The sequence below is a fragment of the Hypomesus transpacificus genome, chromosome 23 (genome assembly GCF_021917145.1).
Source record: "Hypomesus transpacificus isolate Combined female chromosome 23, fHypTra1, whole genome shotgun sequence".
Taxonomy (NCBI): domain Eukaryota; kingdom Metazoa; phylum Chordata; class Actinopteri; order Osmeriformes; family Osmeridae; genus Hypomesus; species Hypomesus transpacificus.
Genome location: NC_061082.1, coordinates 16,240,851 through 16,267,375, shown reverse-complemented (window position 1 = coordinate 16,267,375; position 26,525 = coordinate 16,240,851). Strand labels below are relative to the sequence as shown.

General features: G+C 46.4%; 3 protein-coding genes across 3 annotated transcripts; 2 read left to right on the top strand and 1 right to left on the bottom strand.

The window, feature by feature from the left end:
* Window positions 1-2,932: 2,932 nt before the first annotated feature.
* On the top strand, window positions 2,933-5,583 carry LOC124485900. Its single transcript, XM_047047785.1, has 5 exons — window positions 2,933-3,109; window positions 3,234-3,270; window positions 3,439-4,660; window positions 4,911-5,532; window positions 5,577-5,583. The coding sequence occupies exons 1-5, from the start codon at window positions 3,099-3,101 to the stop codon at window positions 5,581-5,583; spliced, it is 1,899 nt and encodes a 632-aa protein (XP_046903741.1). The 5' UTR covers window positions 2,933-3,098.
* Window positions 5,584-8,924: 3,341 nt separating this feature from the next.
* LOC124485897 lies at window positions 8,925-14,745 on the top strand. The gene is made up of 11 exons (XM_047047783.1): window positions 8,925-8,975; window positions 9,318-9,413; window positions 9,890-10,063; window positions 10,203-10,254; window positions 10,345-10,615; window positions 10,740-10,776; window positions 10,945-12,166; window positions 12,417-13,221; window positions 13,399-13,507; window positions 14,265-14,361; window positions 14,627-14,745. The coding sequence occupies exons 1-11, from the start codon at window positions 8,925-8,927 to the stop codon at window positions 14,743-14,745; spliced, it is 3,033 nt and encodes a 1,010-aa protein (XP_046903739.1).
* A 9,412-nt stretch (window positions 14,746-24,157) lies between these two features.
* LOC124485893 lies at window positions 24,158-26,368 on the bottom strand. The gene is made up of 6 exons (XM_047047779.1): window positions 26,168-26,368; window positions 25,977-26,028; window positions 25,616-25,886; window positions 25,455-25,491; window positions 24,227-25,286; window positions 24,158-24,180 (listed from the first exon to the last, which is right to left on the bottom strand). Exons 1-6 carry the CDS (start codon window positions 26,366-26,368, stop codon window positions 24,158-24,160), a joined length of 1,644 nt encoding a protein of 547 aa, XP_046903735.1.
* Between the last annotated feature and the right edge of the window lie 157 nt (window positions 26,369-26,525).

Below are 26,525 nucleotides of genomic sequence, written 5' to 3'. Positions count from 1 at the left end.
TATGATACATCATTTGTTCATTTCAAGGAAAATTAAGGCCATGAGGAAAGCCATGTACAGTAACATATATCACCTTATTTCTTGTGTATCTTTCTTTTAAGGCTTTGAAACCATGCATGCACGTAAGCACCAGTGTTTACAGTGTATCTTATCTCATGTTGTTTTTATATGTTAGAATGTGTTTGCGGGTCAGTAAGGCCATGATGGGAGAGCTTTGGAGAGGTTAGAGGTCAGACTGCTCTCAAAGAGAATATCGATCCTTTTCACTTTGTTTCAAATCACAGATTCTGCCTGAGACAGCTTAAACTGCCATGTTTGTCTGATTAATATTAAACTCAAATACCCAGAACTGTGGGTGGTTTTAAGTGATTTCATAGCCCTTCGTCTGAACATTTCTTAAGTGAAACCGATACATGTATGAACTTTGCTGTAGTTTCCCCTTTATTTTGTTGTCAAGGTCAGATTAACATGAGGTAAGAGTGTGACTCAAACAAGCAAGTTCACAAACAAGTTGACATAAGGACTTGTTGCTTAGCAGTATGGTTGAAGATGTTTTAGAAACTTCCACATTGGGGTTTGTAAGCTCCAGAATCCACTGAACACAACCATCCACAGTCCATCGGAGAGTCATGGTTCATGGTCATGGTTTGTCCTTTTATATTTGCTGGGACTGTTTCTTGAGTTCTTTCAGTGCTGATTCTGGGGTAATCTGTCTCCAGCTGTGAGGGATTTCACTAGAGGAGAAATGGGAGCGGAGGTTGCGCCGTAAAGTTACGATGGGAGGGGAGTCAGGGCTCTACGCCAATCTTTTAACCAAGGACTACATGTGCACAAAGACATTTCGGAACACAGTGTTTTTCCCTTCATATGCGCCCTCAATTATAATGTGATAACCAATTAAATGCGCTGATGAGATTGGCATGCAACCTGTGCATGTTAAACGTGCGTGTATTAATAAAGCTTCAGTCATTTTATTTTGACAGCAAAGCTGATTCCTCACTGTGTGGTTGGCGTGAAAGTAGCATATACGCTTGTCATTTAGCATTTAGCAGACGCTCTTATCCAGAGCGACTTACAGTAGTAGTTGGATAGCCCTGGGTACAGGACGCACAACTCACACTGTTTACAATTTCCCTACCAATTTAGTTGAAAAACGTTAGTTTATTTAAACTTGCAATCGCACTTTTCTGTCGCATTGCTTTAGGAGAGACACCGCACAGTCTGGACATTATGACGCATACAGAGAATTGTGACACACTTTAGCAAATGATAATAACTCATCCTAAGAAGTAAAATATGTCAGTGATGGAGGAAAATGCTTCGTATGCAAAGAGTCAAGAAACTTTTCATTTTATAGAAGTGATTTCTTAATTTGTCATCCTTACCAAATGTGTAAACATGGATGACATCTCAAAACATAAAATATTAGAATTGAGGAGTAAACAGAAGGTAAGGCTGGCCATCTTGAAGTAGCTACAATTGTTTAAACGATTCAAAAACGAAAATATTTGGTTCTCTAGATTATTGAGAATCATTTCTTTATTTATTGCGAGTCTAAAAGTTGTGTTTGACACTGACCTAACCTAGTCATATTTCATAATTCCAAGTTATATTTCTTCATCAAAAGATAACGAAAGTTCTGTTCAAGGCACCTCTCTCTCTCTTGTCGTGTTTCACTGCTAATTGTAACCTCAATTCCACCTACCGCACCTTGTTTGTTTGTGTGCATGTGTGTTTACATGGTGTGTGTGTGTCAAGCCTGCGTGTCTCCGTGACACAACTGCATCCCAGTTGCCCCTGCCACCCTGTTGGTCAGAGCCTGGACTGAAGTTTCCTCCCCTGCAGCCCCGGGACAGGAAGTCCCCAGAACAGCAGGACCCCCTCCAGGTAAGAACAGCTGCCTGTAGAAACTCAACACATTTGATAATATATTCATTAGGCACACTCATTTGATCCAAAATGACACGCTAATAGTATTTGCATAAAGTAGGTGCAGCAGATAATCAAGAATCAGAAGTGTAGTGTAGTTGAACAGTATTCCAGTGGTTACAGCCAGGGAATGGCATCTGATTTTGACCAGATAGTGTAACATTAACATCAATACAATATGATATCATTCTGATAAAAGTGTTAGTGCTTTGGAAAAACATGCCTCACCCATGTGGCACAGAATGACCAATTTAAGAGTTTAATCTGTGCCTGTGGGACTTATCAGAGCTTCTTCTGATCGTGAGCAGTTTTACTCTATGGACCAGTAGGTTGGGAGAGGAAGTTGAGGAAGCATACAATACTAGTCTCTCGTTTTGGTGATGAAACATCCGCCTTTGCCATTAATAATGTTGTTGCCTCCTCAATGCACTAAGGCCGGCCGCAAGACCAAGGCTGGCAGGAAGGCTGCAGGATCGGACAAAGCTGGAGGGGCTAACAAGGGACCCCAGGCAGAGTCCTGGAGGGTTGATGTGGGCACTGGAGGCTGTATGCCAGCTGCTGAACAAGGTTCACACCTGGCCCGGAAACTGGCAGGACCAGGCAGGATGGTGAGTAAAAGGCCCTCATCCCCTCACTGGGTACTACAGACACCAACTACTCCCCTCAACTCAATCTACCTCCACGTCTCCAACAACTCTGATAACTTCTCTATCACGATGCCTTGCTAAGCGTTTGTCTTGCCTGCAGGGGATTGGTGGTGCATGTGTGAAGATGCCTCCCATGTCCCAGACCAGCTACTGTGAGTATTGGTTTATTAATGTATCAAGAGTACAACATTCATGATTGAATGATCACTTTCTATCAAGAGAGGGATCCACCAATCACACCGTGACTCTCCTCTACATGTAGGTGTTCTTCCACCAATAAGACCGTCAGCCTCTGTGCCATTCAGCCCAGAGGAACCCAAGATCCTAAAGTGCAGGTCCACACCAGATGATGGGGAGAGAACCAACTTCTCTCTACCTCCACCTTTATCTCCACCCACATCACCTCCGTCTCCACCTCTGACTACACGCCGACCTCAGGCTCAGTCTCCACCGTCTTCTCCTCCCACCCTGGATGACCCAGTGACCCGGGAGACCACGCCCCAGCCTCTGTTTGAAGCTATTATGTCCCATTCGTAAGTGTCCCTGTTAACGTCCTCTTTAGGCTACTGCCCTGATGAACACAATGTTACAATGTGTCGTTAGTTGTCATTGTACTGTAGAGAGAGTGTGACAAATGCGTTGTTGTTCTTGTTACAGTCAGTGGAGACTCATCAAAACGGTCCTGTTGAGAAAGGTAGATAAGATGTTTATTTTCTAACCTAATATTTTTTACTCAGCTTGACAATAACTATGTGTATCTGTACTGCGATTTAACTTCCTCCCCCTTTTTTTTACGCTGCCTTTCTCTCCTCTCTCTCCATGCCCTTTTCTCTATCTCTCTATCTTGCTGTCTCTCTCTCAGAACAAGAACATAGCTGAGCTGGAGAAGCATTTAGAGGAGATGATGGAGTGGGTTCTCCATGTGGTCAATGAGGGAGTGCTGCCCGCCATGGCCCTTTACCAGGTCCATCACATCAGCCAAGACCCGATGTCGGCCGCTTCCTCCCACAGCAACTGTGTCTCCATGTCGGCCTCTTCTCAGGGCTCAGACCAACCGGACATCCTCCAGGGTGTTCTAAGAAGCAGGAGGAGCAGCAGCAGTACCCAGGGAGGGCTGCTGGGAAACATGGTCCAGGAAAGGGAGGAGAAGGAGGCTTGCACACCCTCGTGTCAGGAAAGCCTCCCTCTCTACACCCAGCAGAAGGAGTGCAGCTCTGCCAGCAAGGAGGAGCAGGAGGAAGAGAACCTGCAGAAGGAGGTGACCTCTCCTTTCTTCTCTAAGTCAGCCACCAGGAGCCCTAGTCCCAGGAGTGAGGCAAACAGTGTTGCTAGTTGCCACGACCTTAACCTCACTGCCCAAAAAATGCTAGACACTGTTGTGCAGATGGCACACTCGGCCTCCAGATCAGTCACTGATGACGAAGACTGCGAAAGTGACGATGGCTCCTCCGTCTCGTCCTTCGACCAGGCCGAGTATGACCTGGACCGCCTGCTGGTGTCCCAAAGCACGGGTACGAGGGTGTTGCAGGCGAGGATCGACTGCTTCTCAGAGGAGCTGATTATTCACCTATATCATCTGCTCCCGGAGACACAGATGGGACGATTTCCCTCGTCATGCCGCTGTCACTACCAGCCCAACGTCCAGTGCCTGGAGGCAAAGCAGTGCTTGGATTGGGAGCTCTTCAGTCCTCTGATGTACAACTTCCTCCACTTGGCATTCAAACAGCTGATGGAGAACTTCCTTGGCCTGGTCATCTTTCTTCCGGACGAACGTGTCCCGATGAACGATCACCTCAAATGGTTGTGGAAGGAGGACAGGGCCGACTCCGACAGCAATGCATCCATAGACGACAGTGACAGCAGCGACTCGTGTCTGGACTGGTCCATCAAGTTTACGCCGGGCCCCAGCCAAGGGATTGTTGGTCGAAACATCTCACAGAGTAGGCTGCGGCCATCTTCCTCTGCCAGCCAGGACCAGAGGGGGGCACTAGAGGCCATATCTGAGGTGTTAACCGTAAAGATGGGAGATGTCCTTCACTTTACCTGCAATGACCCAGAAAAAGCCATGGCCATAGTCAACAAAGGTAGAGACTTTTTTTACTCAATCACTATTTTGGCCCCCGAAGGGAATTCAGGTGTTCGGGCAACTAGTAACACTGTATAACTAGAGTTGTAAGTGTTACAGTACTGCTGAATGACAGTGTAGGTATAGTTAATAACTATATTATTAATGTTAGCGATCAAAGTCAATCACTGTTTAAAGAAAAGTATAGGTAATAGCTATAATAATAATAATAGGATACTTAAAAGTGTGAGTGTGTTTTGTTGTGCTAGGCCTTGATGCTGAGGCCATGGCCAGGCTGGCGGATCTCCTTCGCAGCTCCTCTTCTGAAGCCACTGACCAGGAAGGGACAATAGGAAGTCCCAACCCAGAGTTGAGTTTAGGCTTCACCAACCAGGAAGTTTGCCAGTCGGAGAAGGCTGACATCATCATTTCCTGGTTGCCCCCAAGGCCCTCTGAGACCCCCTCCCTCCAGCCTGGGGAGGTTCTGATCCAGGAGAAGGTTTGGACAACCTCCGGGCCCAGTGCCCTGCACCACCAGACCCTGCGGGACTTCCTGCACGGGCTGATGGTACACCTAGCCCTCCAGGAGTCCCCGTCGACCACCAGCGCCCCCACCCCCTCGAAGCTAGAGGCTACTCTCCTTCAGAAAGTGGGATGGATTCTTTGGACCCAAGACGGGATCAGCCTCACCCTGGATCACCAGCCCCAGAGCCCGTTCTTCAGTGGCACAGACGCCTTTGAGGCCATGTTGGAGGCGGGCTACGCTAAGCTGTCACTCAGCTCTAACAGTAGCAGGGCCCTGCTCCGCTCTGCTCGCCACGGAGAAGCGGGAGCCATTTGCTGCCTGGCCCAGACCATCGCCACGGTGATCTGCCGCCACGCCGAGGACTGGCGCGCTCCTGCTGTGTCGGATGTTACCGTCCGTTTTGAAACAGGTTGTGAGGGGAAGGAGAATGCTCAGGACTCTGCTGGCTTGGAAAAGGCCAATGGAAGCTCCAGCTTAAGAACAAATGTGAGGATAGATGACGGATCTGAGCTCTCTGACGATAGCTCCTCATCCGCCTCCACCTCCCGGTTCTGCCACTCCTCCTCTTCCTCCACCTCTGACTTATCCTCCTTCACCTCCCGGTTTTGTCACTCCTCCTCTTCCTCCACCTCGGATTTATCCTCCTCTTCGCACTCCCAAACGTCCATCAGCTCCTCCATCTCCAGGAGCTCCATGGCTTTGGACCCCTGCCCAGATGGGGACAATCTGGACCATCTAAGAAAGACCAAACCCTCCAGACTCCAAAGATGGTTCACCTTGGTAAGCTGAAAACAACTCCACACACACTGGCACTGGGTAGACATGACCTGAACGCAGTCTAGGACAAGAAAGGGTTCAAAGTATGCATTTGAAGAATACATTATGTATGAGTAGAAAACAGTAGATGTAGTTATTTAGCAGATTTCTTTATTCAAAGCCACACACACAGAGGATTTGAACCTCTTGACATCTTGTTCCACAGCCAAATGCTCTACCACATAGCTACACCCATCCCACCACATTAGATATATAGTTACAGTTAATGTAGTTCAGTCAAGACACTCACGTATTACATTTGAGCATTTATTGATAACCATAGACATGGAAATAGGTTTGACTTTGGCAGTGTATGTATCTAGGAGACCCAGTCCCTACCTTAGCGAGCAGCATTAGCGAGCAACATACATACATAGAATATGAGGCAGGGAGCAAATAGAGATATAATCCCCCTGATGGATAGAACATACAGACGACAAGGGGGAGAAGGGGAGGGTGGAGGTTGGCAGCAGCACAGATCATACAGCAACCGGGGGTGAGTGTGTGTGTGTATCTGCGCAGCCTTTGAATGCCGCCTAATCGGACGTAGCTCAATGGGCTTGAGCAGGCTAACACAGGTGTAGTTAATGAGTGGATGACGTGCGCTGCCAGAGTGCCATGCCTGAACTAGACTTTGCTCATTTATTTCCTGTCAACGTAATGTAAAACACTTAATAATTTTAAGGAACTATGTTTGTCTTTGGTCTCACTTCCATCCCAGATGAGAAAGAAGACCAATGCTGTCACCAAGGTCACACAGAGTGCTGCTGCCAAAGGACAGAAGAAGACTAACTCAGTTACTCCCCTCAACTGTGGAAGTGAGATCATGATATATTGTCATGATATATTGTCAGATCATTTTTGTTCATTAAGACTTTCCCACTTTAGTTGGCTCTCCCACCATTTCACACACACACACACACACACACACACACACACACACACACACACACACACACACACACACACACACACACACACACACACACACACACACACACACACACACACACTCCTACTCTTTTCAAGTAAATGGACAGTGCTGGTTATGTGTGACATCATCTCCTGTTGTGTGATGGTGTTCCCTGTCCATGCCCAGATCCTGCCGAGTCCTCCAGCGTAGAGAAACAGAAGAAGAAGTCCATTAAAGGATTCTTCCGCAGGATCTCTGCAGCTCTTTCCAAGGCGTTCTGTTGTAGCTGCGAGATTCACCAGTAGAGGCAGCCGCTTGCTTCCTGACCTGACTTTGGAGACAGAGAGGATCTGTCACTTCAACAACCACCGCAGCCATTTCCCACTCTGAAATGCATAACAGAGCTATTCATAATTTTTGTAATAATAAATATTTCCCTTGTAATTGCTAAGCTGTTTGTGTTTAGGTTTGTGACATCTCCATATCAGGACTGCAGCCATACAGAGGCAAATTATTGTGTGTCACAATAATAGTACACAGACACTTTACTTCTGTATAAAGCTGAAGGTGAAGAAACGTTTTAAATAAAGTCACATATTACAATTTCATTAACATATCCATGAAGATACATATACATTTGTCTCAATGTCCTCATGTATGCTTCAGAAAATAACATTGATAACAGATAACCTCATGAGAACTGGGACTTAGGAAGTAGAATAGCTGATCACTGTGCCCCACACCGAGTAGTGCTCCAGATGTCGACGTAGTGTGATGATGTCATACTGTTTCTGAAGCTGTGCTGTCAGCACTGGACCTGATGACCAGGTCATCTCTGTCTCTACGTTGCCTCTGCTCTCTCTCTTCTCTGTGCTCTCCATGTTCCCCTGTCTCTATGGGTTCCCCTCGGTCTTCCTGCGGTCTGGTGGGTTGCATCTCCAGCTCTGTGCTGAACTGGGCCAGGGTGGCATAAGGGAACTGCTATTGCTCAGTAGTCTGAACCATACCACCCCTAGGGATATGAAATGTGAGGAAGAGGGGGGACAGAGAGGATGGGATATGAGAGACAGTCAAATGGAGACAGAGGGACGGAGAAGCATTTGCTAACGAAGGGGGAACAATTGGTAGGGGTGGGGGTGGTGGTGTTTGGAAGGGGTGCAGGGTGCTCGATTACCTGTCCAGATGTAAACAGCATACAAATCTTGGTATGTCTACCTAGTGTCTTAAATTGTTGACAACTGATACAGCTGGTGATGAAGCAACCAGTTCTACCAATGCCTGGCACTGGAGAGGGGCAGGAGACCACAACTGGTTAACATACACAGATGGACACACACCCACACTCAACCTAAACTGGAACTTACCTGCAGTGGACAATGATTGATCCAGGGCTGTGTGGGAGGGACTTTTGGTTGTCCTCCACCAATCGCAGCAGAGGGGCTGAACATTCTCGGGTCTGGTGGTCATGCCAAATGGAGTAACAGTAATGCGCTCTCAATTATAACGTGAAAAACCAATGAGATCCGCTGATGAGATTGACATGCAACCCGTGCATGTAATGTGCCTGTGTCAATAAAGCTTCACTCTTTATATTTGAACAGCAAAGCTGATTCTTCACTGTGTGTGGTTAACGGGAAAGTAGCATTCACGTTTATTCATTTAGGATTTAGCAGACGCTCTTATCCAGAGCGACTTACAGTATGGTAGTTGGATAGCCCTGGGTAAAGGACGTAGAATCGCTGTACAACTCACACTGTTAACTATTTCCCTACCAATTTAGTTGAAAAACTAGTTTATTTAAACTTGCAATCGCACTTTTCTGTCGCATTGCTTTAGGAGAGACACCGCACAGTCTGGACATTATGACGCATACAGAGAATTGTGACGCACTTTAGCAAATCATAATAACTCATCCTAAGAAGTGAAATATGTCAGTGATGAAGGAAAATGCTTCGTATGCAAAGTCAAGAAACTTTCCATTTTATAGAAGTGATTTCTTAATTTGTCATCCTTACCAAATGTGTAAACATGGATGACATCTCAAAACATAAAATATTAGAATTGAGGAGTAAACAGAAGGTAAGGCTGGCCATCTTGAAGTAGCTACAATTGTTTGAACGATTCAAACACGAAAATATTTGGTTCTCTAGATTATTGAGAATCATTTCTTTATTTATTGCGAGTCTAAAAGTTGTGTTTGACACTGACCTAACCTAGTCATATTTCATAATTCCAAGTTATATTTCTTCATCAAAAGATAACGAAAGTTCTGTTCAAGGCACCTCTCTCTCTCTTGTCGTGTTTCACTGCTAATTGTAACCTCAATTCCACCTACCGCACCTTGTTTGTTTGTGTGCATGTGTGTTTACATGGTGTGTGTGTGTCAAGCCTGCGTGTCTCCGTGACACAACTGCATCCCAGTTGCCCCTGCCACCCTGTTGGTCAGAGCCTGGACTGAAGTTTCCTCCCCTGCAGCCCCGGGACAGGAAGTCCCCAGAACAGCAGGACCCCCTCCAGGTAAGAACAGCTGCCTGTAGAAACTCAACACATTTGATAATATATTCATTAGGCACACTCATTTGATCCAAAATGACACGCTAATAGTATTTGCATAAAGTAGGTGCAGCAGATAATCAAGAATCAGAAGTGTAGTGTAGTTGAACAGTATTCCAGTGGTTACAGCCAGGGAATGGCATCTGATTTTGACCAGATAGTGTAACATTAACATCAATACAATATGATATCATTCTGATAAAAGTGTTAGTGCTTTGGAAAAACATGCCTCACCCATGTGGCACAGAATGACCAATTTAAGAGTTTAATCTGTGCCTGTGGGACTTATCAGAGCTTCTTCTGATCGAGAGCAGTTTCACTCTATAGACCAGTAGGTTGGGAGAGGAAGTTGAGGAAGCATACAATACAAGTCTGTCGTTTTGGTGATGAAACATCCGCCTTTGCCATTAATAATGTTGTTGCCTCCTCAATGCACTAAGGCCGGCCGCAAGACCAAGGCTGGCAGGAAGGCTGCAGGATCGGACAAAGCTGGAGGGGCTGACAAGGGACCCCAGGCAGAGTCCTGGAGGGTTGATGTGGGCACTGGAGGCTGTATGCCAGCTGCTGAACAAGGTTCACACCTGGCCTGGAAACTGGCAGGACCAGGCAGGATGGTGAGTAAAAGGCCCTCATCCCTTCACTGGGTACTACAGACACCAACTACTCCCCTCAACTCAATCTACCTCCACGTCTCCAACAACTCTGATAACTTCTCTATCACGATGCCTTGCTAAGTGTTTGTCTTGCCTGCAGGGGATTGGTGGTGCATGTGTGAAGATGCCTCCCATGTCCCAGACCAGCTACTGTGAGTATTGGTTTATTAATGTATCAAGAGTACAACATTCATGATTGAATGATCACTTTATATCACACTGTAACTCTCCTCTACATGTAGGTGTTCTTCCACCAATAAGACCGTCAGCCTCTGTGCCATTCAGCCCAGAGGAACCCAAGACCCTAAAGTGCAGGTCCACACCAGATGATGGGGAGAGAACCAACTTCTCTCTACCTCCACCTTTATCTCCACCCACATCACCTCCGTCTCCACCTCTGACTACACGCCGACCTCAGGCTCAGTCTCCACCGTCTTCTCCTCCCACCCTGGATGACCCAGTGACCCGGGAGACCACGCCCCAGCCTCTGTTTGAAGCTATTATGTCCCATTCGTAAGTGTCCCTGTTAACGTCCTCTTTAGGCTACTGCCCTGATGAACACAATGTTACAATGTGTCGTTAGTTGTCATTGTACTGTAGAGAGAGTGTGACAAATGCGTTGTTGTTCTTGTTACAGTCAGTGGAGACTCATCAAAACGGTCCTGTTGAGAAAGGTAGATAAGATGTTTATTTTCTAACTTAATATTTTTTACTCAGCTTGACAATAACTATGTGTATCTGTACTGCGATTTAACTTCCTCCCCCTTTTTTTTACGCTGTCTTTCTCTCCTCTCTCTCCATGCCCTTTTCTCTATCTCTCTATCTTGCTGTCTCTCTCTCAGAACAAGAACATAGCTGAGCTGGAGAAGCATTTAGAGGAGATGATGGAGTGGGTTCTCCATGTGGTCAATGAGGGAGTGCTGCCCGCCATGGCCCTTTACCAGGTCCATCACATCAGCCAAGACCCGATGTCGGCCGCTTCCTCCCACAGCAACTGTGTCTCCATGTCGGCCTCTTCTCAGGGCTCAGACCAACCGGACATCCTCCAGGGTGTTCTAAGAAGCAGGAGGAGCAGCAGCAGTACCCAGGGAGGGCTGCTGGGAAACATGGTCCAGGAAAGGGAGGAGAAGGAGGCTTGCACACCCTCGTGTCAGGAAAGCCTCCCTCTCTACACCCAGCAGAAGGAGTGCAGCTCTGCCAGCAAGGAGGAGCAGGAGGAAGAGAACCTGCAGAAGGAGGTGACCTCTCCTTTCTTCTCTAAGTCAGCCACCAGGAGCCCTAGTCCCAGGAGTGAGGCAAACAGTGTTGCTAGTTGCCACGACCTTAACCTCACTGCCCAAAAAATGCTAGACACTGTTGTGCAGATGGCACACTCGGCCTCCAGATCAGTCACTGATGACGAAGACTGCGAAAGTGACGATGGCTCCTCCGTCTCGTCCTTCGACCAGGCCGAGTATGACCTGGACCGCCTGCTGGTGTCCCAAAGCACGGGTACGAGGGTGTTGCAGGCGAGGATCGACTGCTTCTCAGAGGAGCTGATTATTCACCTATATCATCTGCTCCCGGAGACACAGATGGGACGATTTCCCTCGTCATGCCGCTGTCACTACCAGCCCAACGTCCAGTGCCTGGAGGCAAAGCAGTGCTTGGATTGGGAGCTCTTCAGTCCTCTGATGTACAACTTCCTCCACTTGGCATTCAAACAGCTGATGGAGAACTTCCTTGGCCTGGTCATCTTTCTTCCGGACGAACGTGTCCCGATGAACGATCACCTCAAATGGTTGTGGAAGGAGGACAGGGCCGACTCCGACAGCAATGCATCCATAGACGACAGTGACAGCAGCGACTCGTGTCTGGACTGGTCCATCAAGTTTACGCCGGGCCCCAGCCAAGGGATTGTTGGTCGAAACATCTCACAGAGTAGGCTGCGGCCATCTTCCTCTGCCAGCCAGGACCAGAGGGGGGCACTAGAGGCCATATCTGAGGTGTTAACCGTAAAGATGGGAGATGTCCTTCACTTTACCTGCAATGACCCAGAAAAAGCCATGGCCATAGTCAACAAAGGTAGAGACTTTTTTTACTCAATCACTATTTTGGCCCCCGAAGGGAATTCAGGTGTTCGGGCAACTAGTAACACTGTATAACTAGAGTTGTAAGTGTTACAGTACTGCTGAATGACAGTGTAGGTATAGTTAATAACTATATTATTAATGTTAGCGATCAAAGTCAATCACTGTTTAAAGAAAAGTATAGTTAATAGCTATAATAATAATAATAGGATACTTAAAAGTGTGAGTGTGTTTTGTTGTGCTAGGCCTTGATGCTGAGGCCATGGCCAGGCTGGCGGATCTCCTTCGCAGCTCCTCTTCTGAAGCCACTGACCAGGAAGGGACAATAGGAAGTCCCAACCCAGAGTTGAGTTTAGGCTTCACCAACCAGGAAGTTTGCCAGTCGGAGAAGGCTGACATCATCATTTCCTGGTTGCCCCCAAGGCCCTCTGAGACCCCCTCCCTCCAGCCTGGGGAGGTTCTGATCCAGGAGAAGGTTTGGACAACCTCCGGGCCCAGTGCCCTGCACCACCAGACCCTGCGGGACTTCCTGCACGGGCTGATGGTACACCTAGCCCTCCAGGAGTCCCCGTCGACCACCAGCGCCCCCACCCCCTCGAAGCTAGAGGCTACTCTCCTTCAGAAAGTGGGATGGATTCTTTGGACCCAAGACGGGATCAGCCTCACCCTGGATCACCAGCCCCAGAGCCCGTTCTTCAGTGGCACAGACGCCTTTGAGGCCATGTTGGAGGCGGGCTACGCTAAGCTGTCACTCAGCTCTAACAGTAGCAGGGCCCTGCTCCGCTCTGCTCGCCACGGAGAAGCGGGAGCCATTTGCTGCCTGGCCCAGACCATCGCCACGGTGATCTGCCGCCACGCCGAGGACTGGCGCGCTCCTGCTGTGTCGGATGTTACCGTCCGTTTTGAAACAGGTTGTGAGGGGAAGGAGAATGCTCAGGACTCTGCTGGCTTGGAAAAGGCCAATGGAAGCTCCAGCTTAAGAACAAATGTGAGGATAGATGACGGATCTGAGCTCTCTGACGATAGCTCCTCATCCGCCTCCACCTCCCGGTTCTGCCACTCCTCCTCTTCCTCCACCTCTGACTTATCCTCCTCCACCTCCCGGTTCTGCCACTCCTCCTCTTCCTCCACCTCTGACTTATCCTCCTTCACCTCTCGGTTTTGTCACTCCTCCTCTTCCTCCACCTCGGATTTATCCTCCTCTTCGCACTCCCAAACCTCCATCAGCTCCTCCATCTCCAGGAGCTCCATGGCTTTGGACCCCTGCCCAGATGGGGACAATCTGGACCATCTAAGAAAGACCAAACCCTCCGGCCTCCAAAGATGGTTCACCTTGGTAAGCTGAAAACAACTCCACACACACTGGCACTGGGTAGACATGACCTGAACGCAGTCTAGGACAAGAAAGGGTTCAAAGTATGCATTTGAAGAATACATTATGTATGAGTAGAAAACAGTAGATGTAGTTATTTAGCAGATTTCTTTATTCAAAGCCACACACACAGAGGATTTGAACCTCTTGACATCTTGTTCCACAGCCAAATGCTCTACCACATAGCTACACCCATCCCACCACATTAGATATATAGTTACAGTTAATGTAGTTCAGTCAAGACACTCACGTATTACATTTGAGCATTTATTGATAACCATAGACATGGAAATAGGTTTGACTTTGGCAGTGTATGTATCTAGGAGACCCAGTCCCTACCTTAGCGAGCAGCATTAGCGAGCAACATACATACATAGAATATGAGGCAGGGAGCAAATAGAGATATAATCCCCCTGATGGATAGAACATACAGACGACAAGGGGGAGAAGGGGAGGGTGGAGGTTGGCAGTAGCACAGATCATACAGCAACCGGGGGTGAGTGTGTGTGTGTATCTGCGCAGCCTTTGAATGCCGCCTAATCGGACGTAGCTCAATGGGCTTGAGCAGGCTAACACAGGTGTAGTTAATGAGTGGATGACGTGCGCTGCCAGAGTGCCATGCCTGAACTAGACTTTGCTCATTTATTTCCTGTCAACGTAATGTAAAACACTTAATAATTTTAAGGAACTATGTTTGTCTTTGGTCTCACTTCCATCCCAGATGAGAAAGAAGACCAATGCTGTCACCAAGGTCACACAGAGTGCTGCTGCCAAAGGACAGAAGAAGACTAACTCAGTTACTCCCCTCAACTGTGGAAGTGAGATCATGATATATTGTCATGATATATTGTCAGATCATTTTTGTTCATTAAGACTTTCCCACTTTAGTTGGCTCTCCCACCATTTCACAAACACACACACACACACACACACACACACACACACACACACACACACACACACACACACACACACACACACACACACACACACACACTCATACTCTTTTCAAGTAAATAGACAGTGCCAGTTATGTGTGACATCATCTCCTGTTGTGTGATGGTGTTCCCTGTCCATGCCCAGATCCTGCCGAGTCCTCCAGCGTAGAGAAACAGAAGAAGAAGTCCATTAAAGGATTCTTCCGCAGGATCTCTGCAGCTCTTTCCAAGGCGTTCTGTTGTAGCTGCGAGATTCACCAGTAGAGGCAGCCGCTTGCTTCCTGACCTGACTTCGGAGACGGAGAGGATCTGTCACTTCAACAACCACCGTAGCCATTTCCCACTCTGAAATACATAACAGAGCTATTCATAATTTTTGTAATAATAAATATTTCCCTTGTAATTGCTAAGCTGTTTGTGTTTAGGCTTGTGACATCTCCACATCAGGCTAATTATTGTGTATCACAATAATAGTATACATACATTTTACGAGGGGGTCCGAGGGCTGAGGGGGTCAGATGGCTGAGCGGTTAAGGAGTCGGGCTATTAATCAGAAGGTTGTTGGTTCGATTCCCAGCCGTGCGGAATGACATGTCCTTGGGCAAGGCACTTCACCCTACTTGTCTCAGGGAGAATGTCCCTGTACTTATTGTAAGTCGCTCTGGATAAGAGCGTCTGCTAAATGTAAATGTACTTATGTATAAAACTGAAGGTGAAGAAATGTTTTAAATAATGTCACATATTACAATTTAATTAACATATCCATGAGGATACATATACCTTTGTCTCAATGTCCTCATGTAAGCTTCAGAAAATAACATTGATAACAGATAACCTTATGAGAACTGGGACTTAGGAAGTAGAATAGCTGATCACTGTGCCCCACACCGAGTAGTGCTCCAGATGTCGGCGTAGTGTGATGATGTCATACTGTTTCTGAAGCAGTGCTGTCAGCACTGGACCTGATGACCAGGTCATCTCTGTCTCTACGTTGCCTCTGCTCTCTCTCTTCTCTGTGAGATGTGTACAAACTTTTGCAAAGGAGCAAACTCAGTCACAATTTGTTCAGATTTCCTCTGTAAACAGCTGGAACCAGCAATCAAACAGCAAACAAATCAGAAAAACAGTCTTTAGATTAATGATTCATTAATGTGTAACAACCCAGCCTTTAATGTAAACAGATTCAATCTTGACAATCACATACTGGTGCATCTTGCCAAAGAGCGAAGCTTTGACGACTATGAGGACTACATTAACGAAGCAAATACGTATTTTGAAAGATTCATCCAAGGAGAGGTGGAGACATCTCCGGCTCTCAGCACCTTAACACAAACGGAACTGTTTATGTCACGAGCAGTGTCCATTGAAAAGAAACCAATAATTGTTCTTTTGACTTCTGCAGCACATCTGTAAGCAGTGATGATAAGTTCAGCTATCATGGTAGTTATATGGCCTACAAGACATACAGAGATGCTGGTGAACTATATAGTCAATGGAGCATCACTGCAGAGGGTAGCAATCAGTGTTACTGGAAATGGTTCCTTTGTGCACTTCAGTTTTAATGGGAGAATAAGAACAGATTAAAATTAGCTGGTTTAGGTGAAATCCAGGGGCGGATGTAGAGATTTTCATTCGGGGTGGCAGAAGGAAGTTGTTGGGTGGCCTCCCGGAGGCGAATCAAACCCAGAGTAGGGGGGTACAGTACTCCCTATGGTAAATGATTAGGCAAGAATATTGTAGTTTAAATTAAACAGTAACATTAATATTATTTATTGAAATGTTCTGTAATGTACAAATAATATTTTTCCATGGGAAGATTGAGATTCATGTTGTTTTATTGTAACTTGTTTCACTACATGCTCTTATGCTTCTTCCCTTTGGGACTGTTTTTTCACAATGTATGCTTCCTGTTTTGGCTACCCGCAATGTTTGGGCCATCTCGTTGTTATGATCAGTGACCTATGCACTTTGTAAGTCTCTCTTGGAAGTCGCTTTGGATAAAAGCGTCTGCTAAATGAATAAATGTAAATGTAAACTAACGATGTGTTGTAATGTTTGGGTACATGTGCTACTCACTATTGAGATAGAAGTGTTTATAACTGCTGTTGTTTAAGTGATCAGTTCATAGTTGTCTCTCTGCTACTTTGAACTCCTGCTGGTGGTTATAATGACCTGAACAGCTGAATAAAGACATGTGAAGCTGAAAGACATCTCTCATTATTTAGACTGTAGAAGAAGGATGTGTGCTTCTAACACATCTATACTCTTTAGTCTATCTCTCTGTATCCATCTCTTTCTCTCCATCTCTCTTCCTCTCTTTATCCCTCTATCTCTTCATCTCTCTATTTCCATCTCATCCTTCATCTCTCAATGCAATGTTGCACTTTCCCCACTTAATGGCAGTGCAATCACAGGTTAACTCGACTGGATTGATTTCTCTTTGGAAATCCAATATCTGAAAATTGAATTGAATGAAAATATGCATGCATGCCTTTCTTTGTAGCCCTTTTACCGTTCTGGTGGCACCTGGTGTTTTAAATATGAAACTGCATCTCGAGTGTTTGTATCATTAGGTAAGTTCGACATGGACTGTGGCTGAATGAAACGACCAGCGAGAGTAGCCGCTTGCAGTCGGGGAGGAGTTAAAAACAGCTATGTGAAGTTGGACATTCCAGCTTCTCGTGGTTTGCTGCGTTGATGTCAGTCATGGCCGATCAAGGGCTGTTTGCTTACTTTATTTATAATTAAACTTAACCTTTCCGTTAGTGAAGAGACGGACTTCTTCGACACATTTTCTATTCAATTGAACTATTTGGTCCGGATTTGAGCATTGGCGAAACTGAAGGTGTCAGAATAATTACAAAACACGCGTCAAAGTAGTCGTGTGTGTGTCTGGCCAATCATTAAATAGCTACTTCACCAACTTCACGGAGCTGTTTTTAACTCCTCCCCGACTGCAAGCGGCTACTCTCGCCGGTCGTTTCATCACCTATTGACTTAAAAGTTTTTTATCCACGGTTACTTGAGCTTTAAATCAATGTAGTTTGTCATACGTAAAGTGAAGTTTCCTTACGTTTTAACATTTGAGACCTAATGTATTTAAAGGTCAAAGCTATGTTGCTGTCCACTTATGAAGGTAAGTGCTAGCTTTTGACGTTGTATCCACGATTTGCAACTTTGTGCTTGGGTTTAAACTAATTTCGGTACTAGCTAGCTCGATTGTGTTGTTAGCTAGATTAAGTGTTTGTCTTTATTAATGGGAATATTTTAGTACGTTGTGGAAAGCGTATGTAATATGATTTAATGTTATGTAGATGCACATCTTCTGAGTCTCAAACTACTTATTCCAGTTTTGTGAACTTAAATATGATCGCCCTCGTGGCAGCATAAAGATAGCTGTGTTCTGTATTGTTGCTCATAAACGTTCCGTCATTTCTTTTTCTATGTTGTAACTATCTGTTTTTAAATTGAAAATGAGACAGATGCAATATAGTATAATAATATTATTGGTTTTAAAACATTGTAATTCCAATCCAGTCATTTTATTGTTAATTGACATGTAATGCTTATTATAGGCTATTATTATTTTGAAGAAAACCAAATTACTATGAGGAGTTGTATGCCAGAGATTACGTGTTTATCCAGTAAAAGAGAAATTGGAGAAACATACACCTCTCACCAAATGATCAACATTACATATGCAAAGTGGACCATATGACAGACAAAAGAGTTCCTTCATGTGAAAGGTGAGTTCTCATTGGAACTGTTTCTTCCAGATTCCCTACTGGCCAATTATACTTGATCATGGGCGGAGACTAGACAGAGAAGACACCTTAAGGCTCCAAAGAGACTACAGAGACTCAACCAGAGAGACTACAGAAACTTGAGCAGAGAGACTCAACCAGAGAGAAACTCAACCAGAAACAGCAGTAACCAGACAGAGGATCAACTAGAGAGAAAATATCTTCCAGAGACTAGATACAGGATCCAGAGAGAGCTGAATTATGAAGACACCTCACTGTGATATATGTGGGAAGAGCTTTGCCATATCCAATAACCTTAAAAAGCACATGAAGATCCACACTGGAGAGAAGCCCTACAGCTGTGACCTTTGTGATAAAACCTTTAGCCAAGCTGCAAATGTCAAAGTTCACCGTAGGATCCACACTGGAGAGAAGCCCTACAGCTGTGACCTCTGTGGTAAATCATTTAGACACTCTGGCAATTTCAAAGTTCACTGCAAGATCCACACTGGAAAGACCCTCTACAGCTGTGACCTCTGTCTTAAAACCTTAAGCAGTGGTAACAGTTTAAAAGTTCACCGCAGAATCCACACTGGAGAGAAACCCTACAGCTGTGACCTCTGTGATAAAACCTTTAGCCATGCTAACAGTTTCAAAATTCACCGCAGAATCCACACTGGAGAGAGACGCTACAGCTGTGACCTCTGTGGTAAAACCTTTAGCCAAGCTAACGATTTCACAATTCACCACAGAATCCACACTGGAGAGAAGCCTTACAGCTGTGACCTCTGTGATAAAGCCTTTAGCAGTGGTAACGGTCTAACAGTTCACCGCAGAGTCCACACTGGAGAGAAGCCCTACAGCTGTGACCTCTGTGATAAAACCTTTAGCCATGCCAACAGTTTCACAGTACACCGCAGAACCCACACTGGAGAGAAGCCCTACAGCTGTGACCTCTGTGATAAAGCCTTTAGCAGTGGTAACAGTTTAACGGTTCACCGCAGAATCCACACTGGAGAGAAGCACTACTGTGACCTTTGTGGTAAAACCTTTAGCAGTGGTAGCGGTTTCACAGTTCACAGCATGATCCACACTGGAGAGAAGCCCTACAGCTGTGACCTCTGTGACTATTCAGGTAAAACAAGAAGCCATCTGAAGTGTCACCTGCGTGTCCACAGTAGAAAAACCCCAAAGCAGTGATGTCTGGGGCCAAACTGTCCCAGTAGTAGTAGTACTGTATAGCCTCGTTTGTTGCATATTTCTGTGAAACTTGCTAAATAAACATTAGCTAGCTACACTGTGTACCCTCAAAGCTAAATATCTATTACTTGTTTGGCGAATTTGATGGTGGAAAAGAGTTAAACCCTTTTAATTATAGAGGGCTAGTTCTTGGTGGTGGGGGGGGGGGGGGGGGGGAGTCTTGGTTTTTCCACTTATCACCAGAATGGTCATCACTTTTAAACAAAATGTTTTTTTTATTGCCCACATAATTATGTATATACTTGTAATAAAAGTGGTTGAAAAAGAAGTACGAACTGAGAATATTATTGTAAAAAAAAAAAAGCACTTTGAAATCTTCTTGATAAAGGATGATTTTCCTAAAATAATCACACATACTTTTATGAAATTAGAAAGCCTTTCTCTTCAATATGATATAAACAGGGCAAGTGTATGATTTAATACGAAAATGAATGAAAATAAGAATGCATAACTTTCATTAGGGTTTGGTACCTAAACCCAGTTCCACTATGGAACCGGTTCCTACGCAACAGGTAGGAATCGGACCGGATTAGAATGCACATTTCGGTTCCTCACTCGGTTTTATTTAATGTGTTGACTAAAATATTTTCCCTCTGTCGCTCCAAAACTAACATAGAAATATCACACTTTCTCTGTAGTCTACCATCAGATAGCTACTGTAAATGTAGGCTAATTTCAAAATGCCCTATCTGCCCTCTGGACCTCAGTCGTTCCAGGACTTTCTGTGTGGAGTTTACATGTTCTCCCCGAGCCTGCGTGGCTTTCCTCCGGGTACTCCGGTTTCTCCCACCATCATAAAGACATTGCATCGTATGAATGTTGGTGAATGAATGTTGGTTGTGGTCGGAGGGCGCTGATTGCAACTTATATTTTACTTTATTGTATATTTTATTTTAAATTGTATTCCACTTAGTATTGCTAGTTTATGTATCCTTAGTATAGTTAGACCATATATCTAAATGTAAGATTCCTATATGTTTATTGTATGCACCTTCCTGCCAAAGCAAATTCCTTGTCTGTGCAAACTTTCATGGCGAATAAATCCCATTCTGATTCTGATTGGTAGCCACACTTCTGTCAGTCTGTCCCAGGGCAGCTGTGGCTACAGTTGTAGCTTACCACCACCTGTATGACTTAAAAACACAGTACCAACTGATGGAACAGTTAGCGCTTGTCACCAGTCTTTCAGGGGAATGCATGAACAGTTAACATGCCCGATCTAAGAGTCCAACATGTGTGAAGCTGCAGCAAACCAAAAGACAAGTAGGCGGGTCGTCCTACAAGCACAGCGATTGGCAAAGTGCTGATTCGTTGATCCTAAAAAAGTCATGGCATCAAGTGTAACCGGTGTAGTCTGCGTTGATTTATGGTGTGTGTGAGAGCCACTATTTGATAACACCCCCCGTCCCCCCTCCAACAATCCCCCATTTCTCCCTTCCTCTCTCCTTCCACTCTCTCTGCCCTCACCTCATCCCTCATTCTACCCTTTCTCCCCTGCACTCTTCTGCTTCTCCCTCCCTCCTGCTCTCCTCTTCCTTGTCTTCCTCTTTGATAAAAGAATAAGAAATACACCCCCCTTGCATTCAAACACACCTATGTGTGGGCAAAGATGTGTGAGCAGATGAGACCACTTAGGATCAATAAGAATGGTGCACAATGTTAATTGCGAAGCAGTCATTGGGAAACGGTCAACATTCTCAACACGAACTTGACCAAACTATATGTATCTAAAAACTTTAGAAAAGCTAGTGTTTTATCTCATTTTTATACTGAAGTACTGCAGTAAAGTGGCAGTATACTAATAATATGACACAAAATAATTGGAGATGTCATAACCCTAAACACAAACAGCTTAGCGATTACAAGGGAGATATAAACTAAATGCAAATGTTTTTAATGTATATATTAATACAAAAAGTATTAATAGCTCCGTTATGCATTTCAGAGTGGGAAATGGCTGCGGTGGTTGTTGAAGTGACAGATCCTCTCCGTCTCCAAAGTCAGGTCAGGAAGCAAGCGGCTGCCTCTACTGGTGAATCTCGCAGCTACAACAGAACGCCTTGGAAAGAGCTGCAGAGATCCTGCGGAAGAATCCTTTAATGGACTTCTTCTTCTGTTTCTTCATGCTGGAGGACTCGGTAGGATCTGGGCATGGACAGGGAACACCATCACACAACAGGAGATGATGTCACACATAACCAGCACTAAACATTTACTTGAAAAGAGTATGAGTGTGTGTGTGTGTGTGCGTGTGTGTGTGTGTGCGTGCGTGCGTGTGTGTGTGTGTGTGTGTGTGTGAAATGGTGGGAGAGCCAACTTAAGTGGGAAAGCCTAAGTGAACAAAAATGATCTGACAATATATCATGACAATATATAATGATCTCACTTCCACAGTTGAGGGGAGTAACTGAGTTAGTCTTCTTCTGTCCTTTGGCAGCAGCACTCTGTGTGACCTTGGTGACAGCATTGGTCTTCTTTCTCATCTGGGATGGAAGTGAGACCAAAGACAAACATAGTTCCTTAAAATTATTAAGTGTTTTACATTACGTTGACAGGAAATAAATGAGCAAAGTCTAGTTCAGGCATGGCACTCTGGCAGCGGGCGTCATCCACTCATTAACTACACCTGTGTTAGCCTGCTCAAGCCCATTGAGCTACGTCCGATTAGGCGGCATTCAAAGGCTGCGCAGATACACACACACACTCACCCCCGGTTGCTGTATGATCTGTGCTGCTGCCAACCTCCACCCTCCCCTTCTCCCCCTTGTCGTCTGTATGTTCTATCCATCAGGGGGATTATATCTCTATTTGCTCCCTGCCTCATATTCTATGTATGTATGTTGCTCGCTAATGCTGCTCGCTAAGGTAGGGACTGGGTCTCCTAGATACATACACTGCCAAAGTCAAACCTATTTCCATGTCTATGGTTATCAATAAATGCTCAAATGTAATACGTGAGTGTCTTGACTGAACTACATTAACTGTAACTATATATCTAATGTGGTGGGATGGGTGTAGCTATGTGGTAGAGCATTTGGCTGTGGAACAAGATGTCAAGAGGTTCAAATCCTCTGTGTGTGTGGCTTTGAATAAAGAAATCTGCTAAATAACTACATCTACTGTTTTCTACTCATACATAATGTATTCTTCAAATGCATACTTTGAACCCTTTCTTGTCCTAGACTGCGTTCAGGTCATGTCTACCCAGTGCCAGTGTGTGTGGAGTTGTTTTCAGCTTACCAAGGTGAACCATCTTTGGAGGCCGGAGGGTTTGGTCTTTCTTAGATGGTCCAGATTGTCCCCATCTGGGCAGGGGTCCAAAGCCATGGAGCTCCTGGAGATGGAGGAGCTGATGGAGGTTTGGGAGTGCGAAGAGGAGGATAAATCCGAGGTGGAGGAAGAGGAGGAGTGACAAAACCGAGAGGTGAAGGAGGATAAGTCAGAGGTGGAGGAAGAGGAGGAGTGGCAGAACCGGGAGGTGGAGGAGGATAAGTCAGAGGTGGAGGAAGAGGAGGAGTGGCAGAACCGGGAGGTGGAGGCAGATGAGGAGCTATCGTCAGAGAGCTCAGATCCGTCATCTATCCTCACATTTGTTCTTAAGCTGGAGCTTCCATTGGCCTTTTCCAAGCCAGCAGAGTCCTGAGCATTCTCCTTCCCCTCACAACCTGTTTCAAAACGGACGGTAACATCCGACACAGCAGGAGCGCGCCAGTCCTCGGCGTGGCGGCAGATCACCGTGGCGATGGTCTGGGCCAGGCAGCAAATGGCTCCCGCTTCTCCGTGGCGAGCAGAGCGGAGCAGGGCCCTGCTACTGTTAGAGCTGAGTGACAGCTTAGCGTAGCCCGCCTCCAACATGGCCTCAAAGGCGTCTGTGCCACTGAAGAACGGGCTCTGGGGCTGGTGATCCAGGGTGAGGCTGATCCCGTCTTGGGTCCAAAGAATCCATCCCACTTCCTGAAGGAGAGTAGCCTCTAGCTTCGAGGGGGTGGGGGCGCTGGTGGTCGACGGGGACTCCTGGAGGGCTAGGTGTACCATCAGCCCGTGCAGGAAGTCCCGCAGGGTCTGGTGGTGCAGGGCACTGGGCCCGGAGGTTGTCCAAACCTTCTCCTGGATCAGAACCTCCCCAGGCTGGAGGGAGGGGGTCTCAGAGGGCCTTGGGGGCAACCAGGAAATGATGATGTCAGCCTTCTCCGACTGGCAAACTTCCTGGTTGGTGAAACCTAAACTCAACTCTGGGTTGGGACTTCCTGTTGTCCCTTCCTGGTCAGTGGCTTCAGAAGAGGAGCTGCGAAGGAGATCCGCCAGCCTGGCCATGGCCTCAGCATCAAGGCCTAGCACAACAAAACACACTCACACTTTTAAGTATCCTATTATTATTATTATAGCTATTACCTATACTTTTCTTTAAACAGTGATTGACTTTGATCGCTAACATTAATAATATAGTTATTAACTATACCTACACTGTCATTCAGCAGTACTGTAACACTTACAACTCTAGTTATACAGTGTTACTAGTTGCCCGAACACCTGAATTCCCTTCGGGGTCAAAATAATGATTGAGTAAAAAAAGTCTCTACCTTTGTTGACTATGGCCATGGCTTTTTCTGGGTCATTGCAGGTAAAGTGAAGGACATCTCCCATCTTTACGGTTAACACCTCAGATATGGCCTCTAGTGCCCCCCTCTGGTCCTGGCTGGCAGAGGAAGATGGCCGCAGCCTACTCTGTGAGATGTTTCGACCAACAATCCCTTGGCTGGGGCCCGGCGTAAACTTGATGGACCAGTCCAGACACGAGTCGCTGCTGTCACTGTCGTCTATGGATGCATTGCTGTCGGAGTCGGCCCTGTCCTCCTTCCACAACCATTTGAGGTGATCGTTCATCGGGACACGTTCGTCCGGAAGAAAGATGACCAGGCCAAGGAAGTTCTCCATCAGCTGTTTGAATGCCAAGTGGAGGAAGTTGTACATCAGAGGACTGAAGAGCTCCCAATCCAAGCACTGCTTTGCTTCCAGGCACTGGACGTTGGGCTGGTAGTGACAGCGGCATGACGAGGGAAATCGTCCCATCTGTGTCTCCGGGAGCAGATGATATAGGTGAATAATCAGCTCCTCTGAGAAGCAGTCGATCCTCGCCTGCAACACCCTCGTACCCGTGCTTTGGGACACCAGCAGGCGGTCCAGGTCATACTCGGCCTGGTCGAAGGACGAGACGGAGGAGCCATCGTCACTTTCGCAGTCTTCGTCATCAGTGACTGATCTGGAGGCCGAGTGTGCCATCTGCACAACAGTGTCTAGCATTTTTTGGGCAGTGAGGTTAAGGTCGTGGCAACTAGCAACACTGTTTGCCTCACTCCTGGGACTAGGGCTCCTGGTGGCTGACTTAGAGAAGAAAGGAGAGGTCACCTCCTTCTGCAGGTTCTCTTCCTCCTGCTCCTCCTTGCTGGCAGAGCTGCACTCCTTCTGCTGGGTGTAGAGAGGGAGGCTTTCCTGACACGAGGGTGTGCAAGCCTCCTTCTCCTCCCTTTCCTGGACCATGTTTCCCAGCAGCCCTCCCTGGGTACTGCTGCTGCTCCTCCTGCTTCTTAGAACACCCTGGAGGATGTCCGGTTGGTCTGAGCCCTGAGAAGAGGCCGACATGGAGACACAGTTGCTGTGGGAGGAAGCGGCCGACATCGGGTCTTGGCTGATGTGATGGACCTGGTAAAGGGCCATGGCGGGCAGCACTCCCTCATTGACCACATGGAGAACCCACTCCATCATCTCCTCTAAATGCTTCTCCAGCTCAGCTATGTTCTTGTTCTGAGAGAGAGACAGCAAGATAGAGAGATAGAGAAAAGGGCATGGAGAGAGAGGAGAGAAAGACAGCGTAAAAAAAAGGGGGAGGAAGTTAAATCGCAGTACAGATACACATAGTTATTGTCAAGCTGAGTAAAAAATATTAAGTTAGAAAATAAACATCTTATCTACCTTTCTCAACAGGACCGTTTTGATGAGTCTCCACTGACTGTAACAAGAACAACAACGCATTTGTCACACTCTCTCTACAGTACAATGACAACTAACGACACATTGTAACATTGTGTTCATCAGGGCAGTAGCCTAAAGAGGACGTTAACAGGGACACTTACGAATGGGACATAATAGCTTCAAACAGAGGCTGGGGCGTGGTCTCCCGGGTCACTGGGTCATCCAGGGTGGGAGGAGAAGACGGTGGAGACTGAGCCTGAGGTCGGCGTGTAGTCAGAGGTGGAGACGGAGGTGATGTGGGTGGAGATGAAGGTGGAGGTAGAGAGAAGTTGGTTCTCTCCCCATCATCTGGTGTGGACCTGCACTTTAGGGTCTTGGGTTCCTCTGGGCTGAATGGCACAGAGGCTGACGGTCTTATTGGTGGAAGAACACCTACATGTAGAGGAGAGTTACAGTGTGATAGAAAGTGATCATTCAATCATGAATGTTGTACTCTTGATACATTAATAAACCAATACTCACAGTAGCTGGTCTGGGACATGGGAGGCATCTTCACACATGCACCACCAATCCCCTGCAGGCAAGACAAACACTTAGCAAGGCATCGTGATAGAGAAGTTATCAGAGTTGTTGGAGACGTGGAGGTAGATTGAGTTGAGGGGAGTAGTTGGTGTCTGTAGTACCCAGTGAAGGGATGAGGGCCTTTTACTCACCATCCTGCCTGGTCCTGCCAGTTTCCAGGCCAGGTGTGAACCTTGTTCAGCAGCTGGCATACAGCCTCCAGTGCCCACATCAACCCTCCAGGACTCTGCCTGGGGTCCCTTGTCAGCCCCTCCAGCTTTGTCCGATCCTGCAGCCTTCCTGCCAGCCTTGGTCTTGCGGCCGGCCTTAGTGCATTGAGGAGGCAACAACATTATTAATGGCAAAGGCGGATGTTTCATCACCAAAACGACAGACTTGTATTGTATGCTTCCTCAACTTCCTCTCCCAACCTACTGGTCTATAGAGTGAAACTGCTCACGATCAGAAGAAGCTCTGATAAGTCCCACAGGCACAGATTAAACTCTTAAA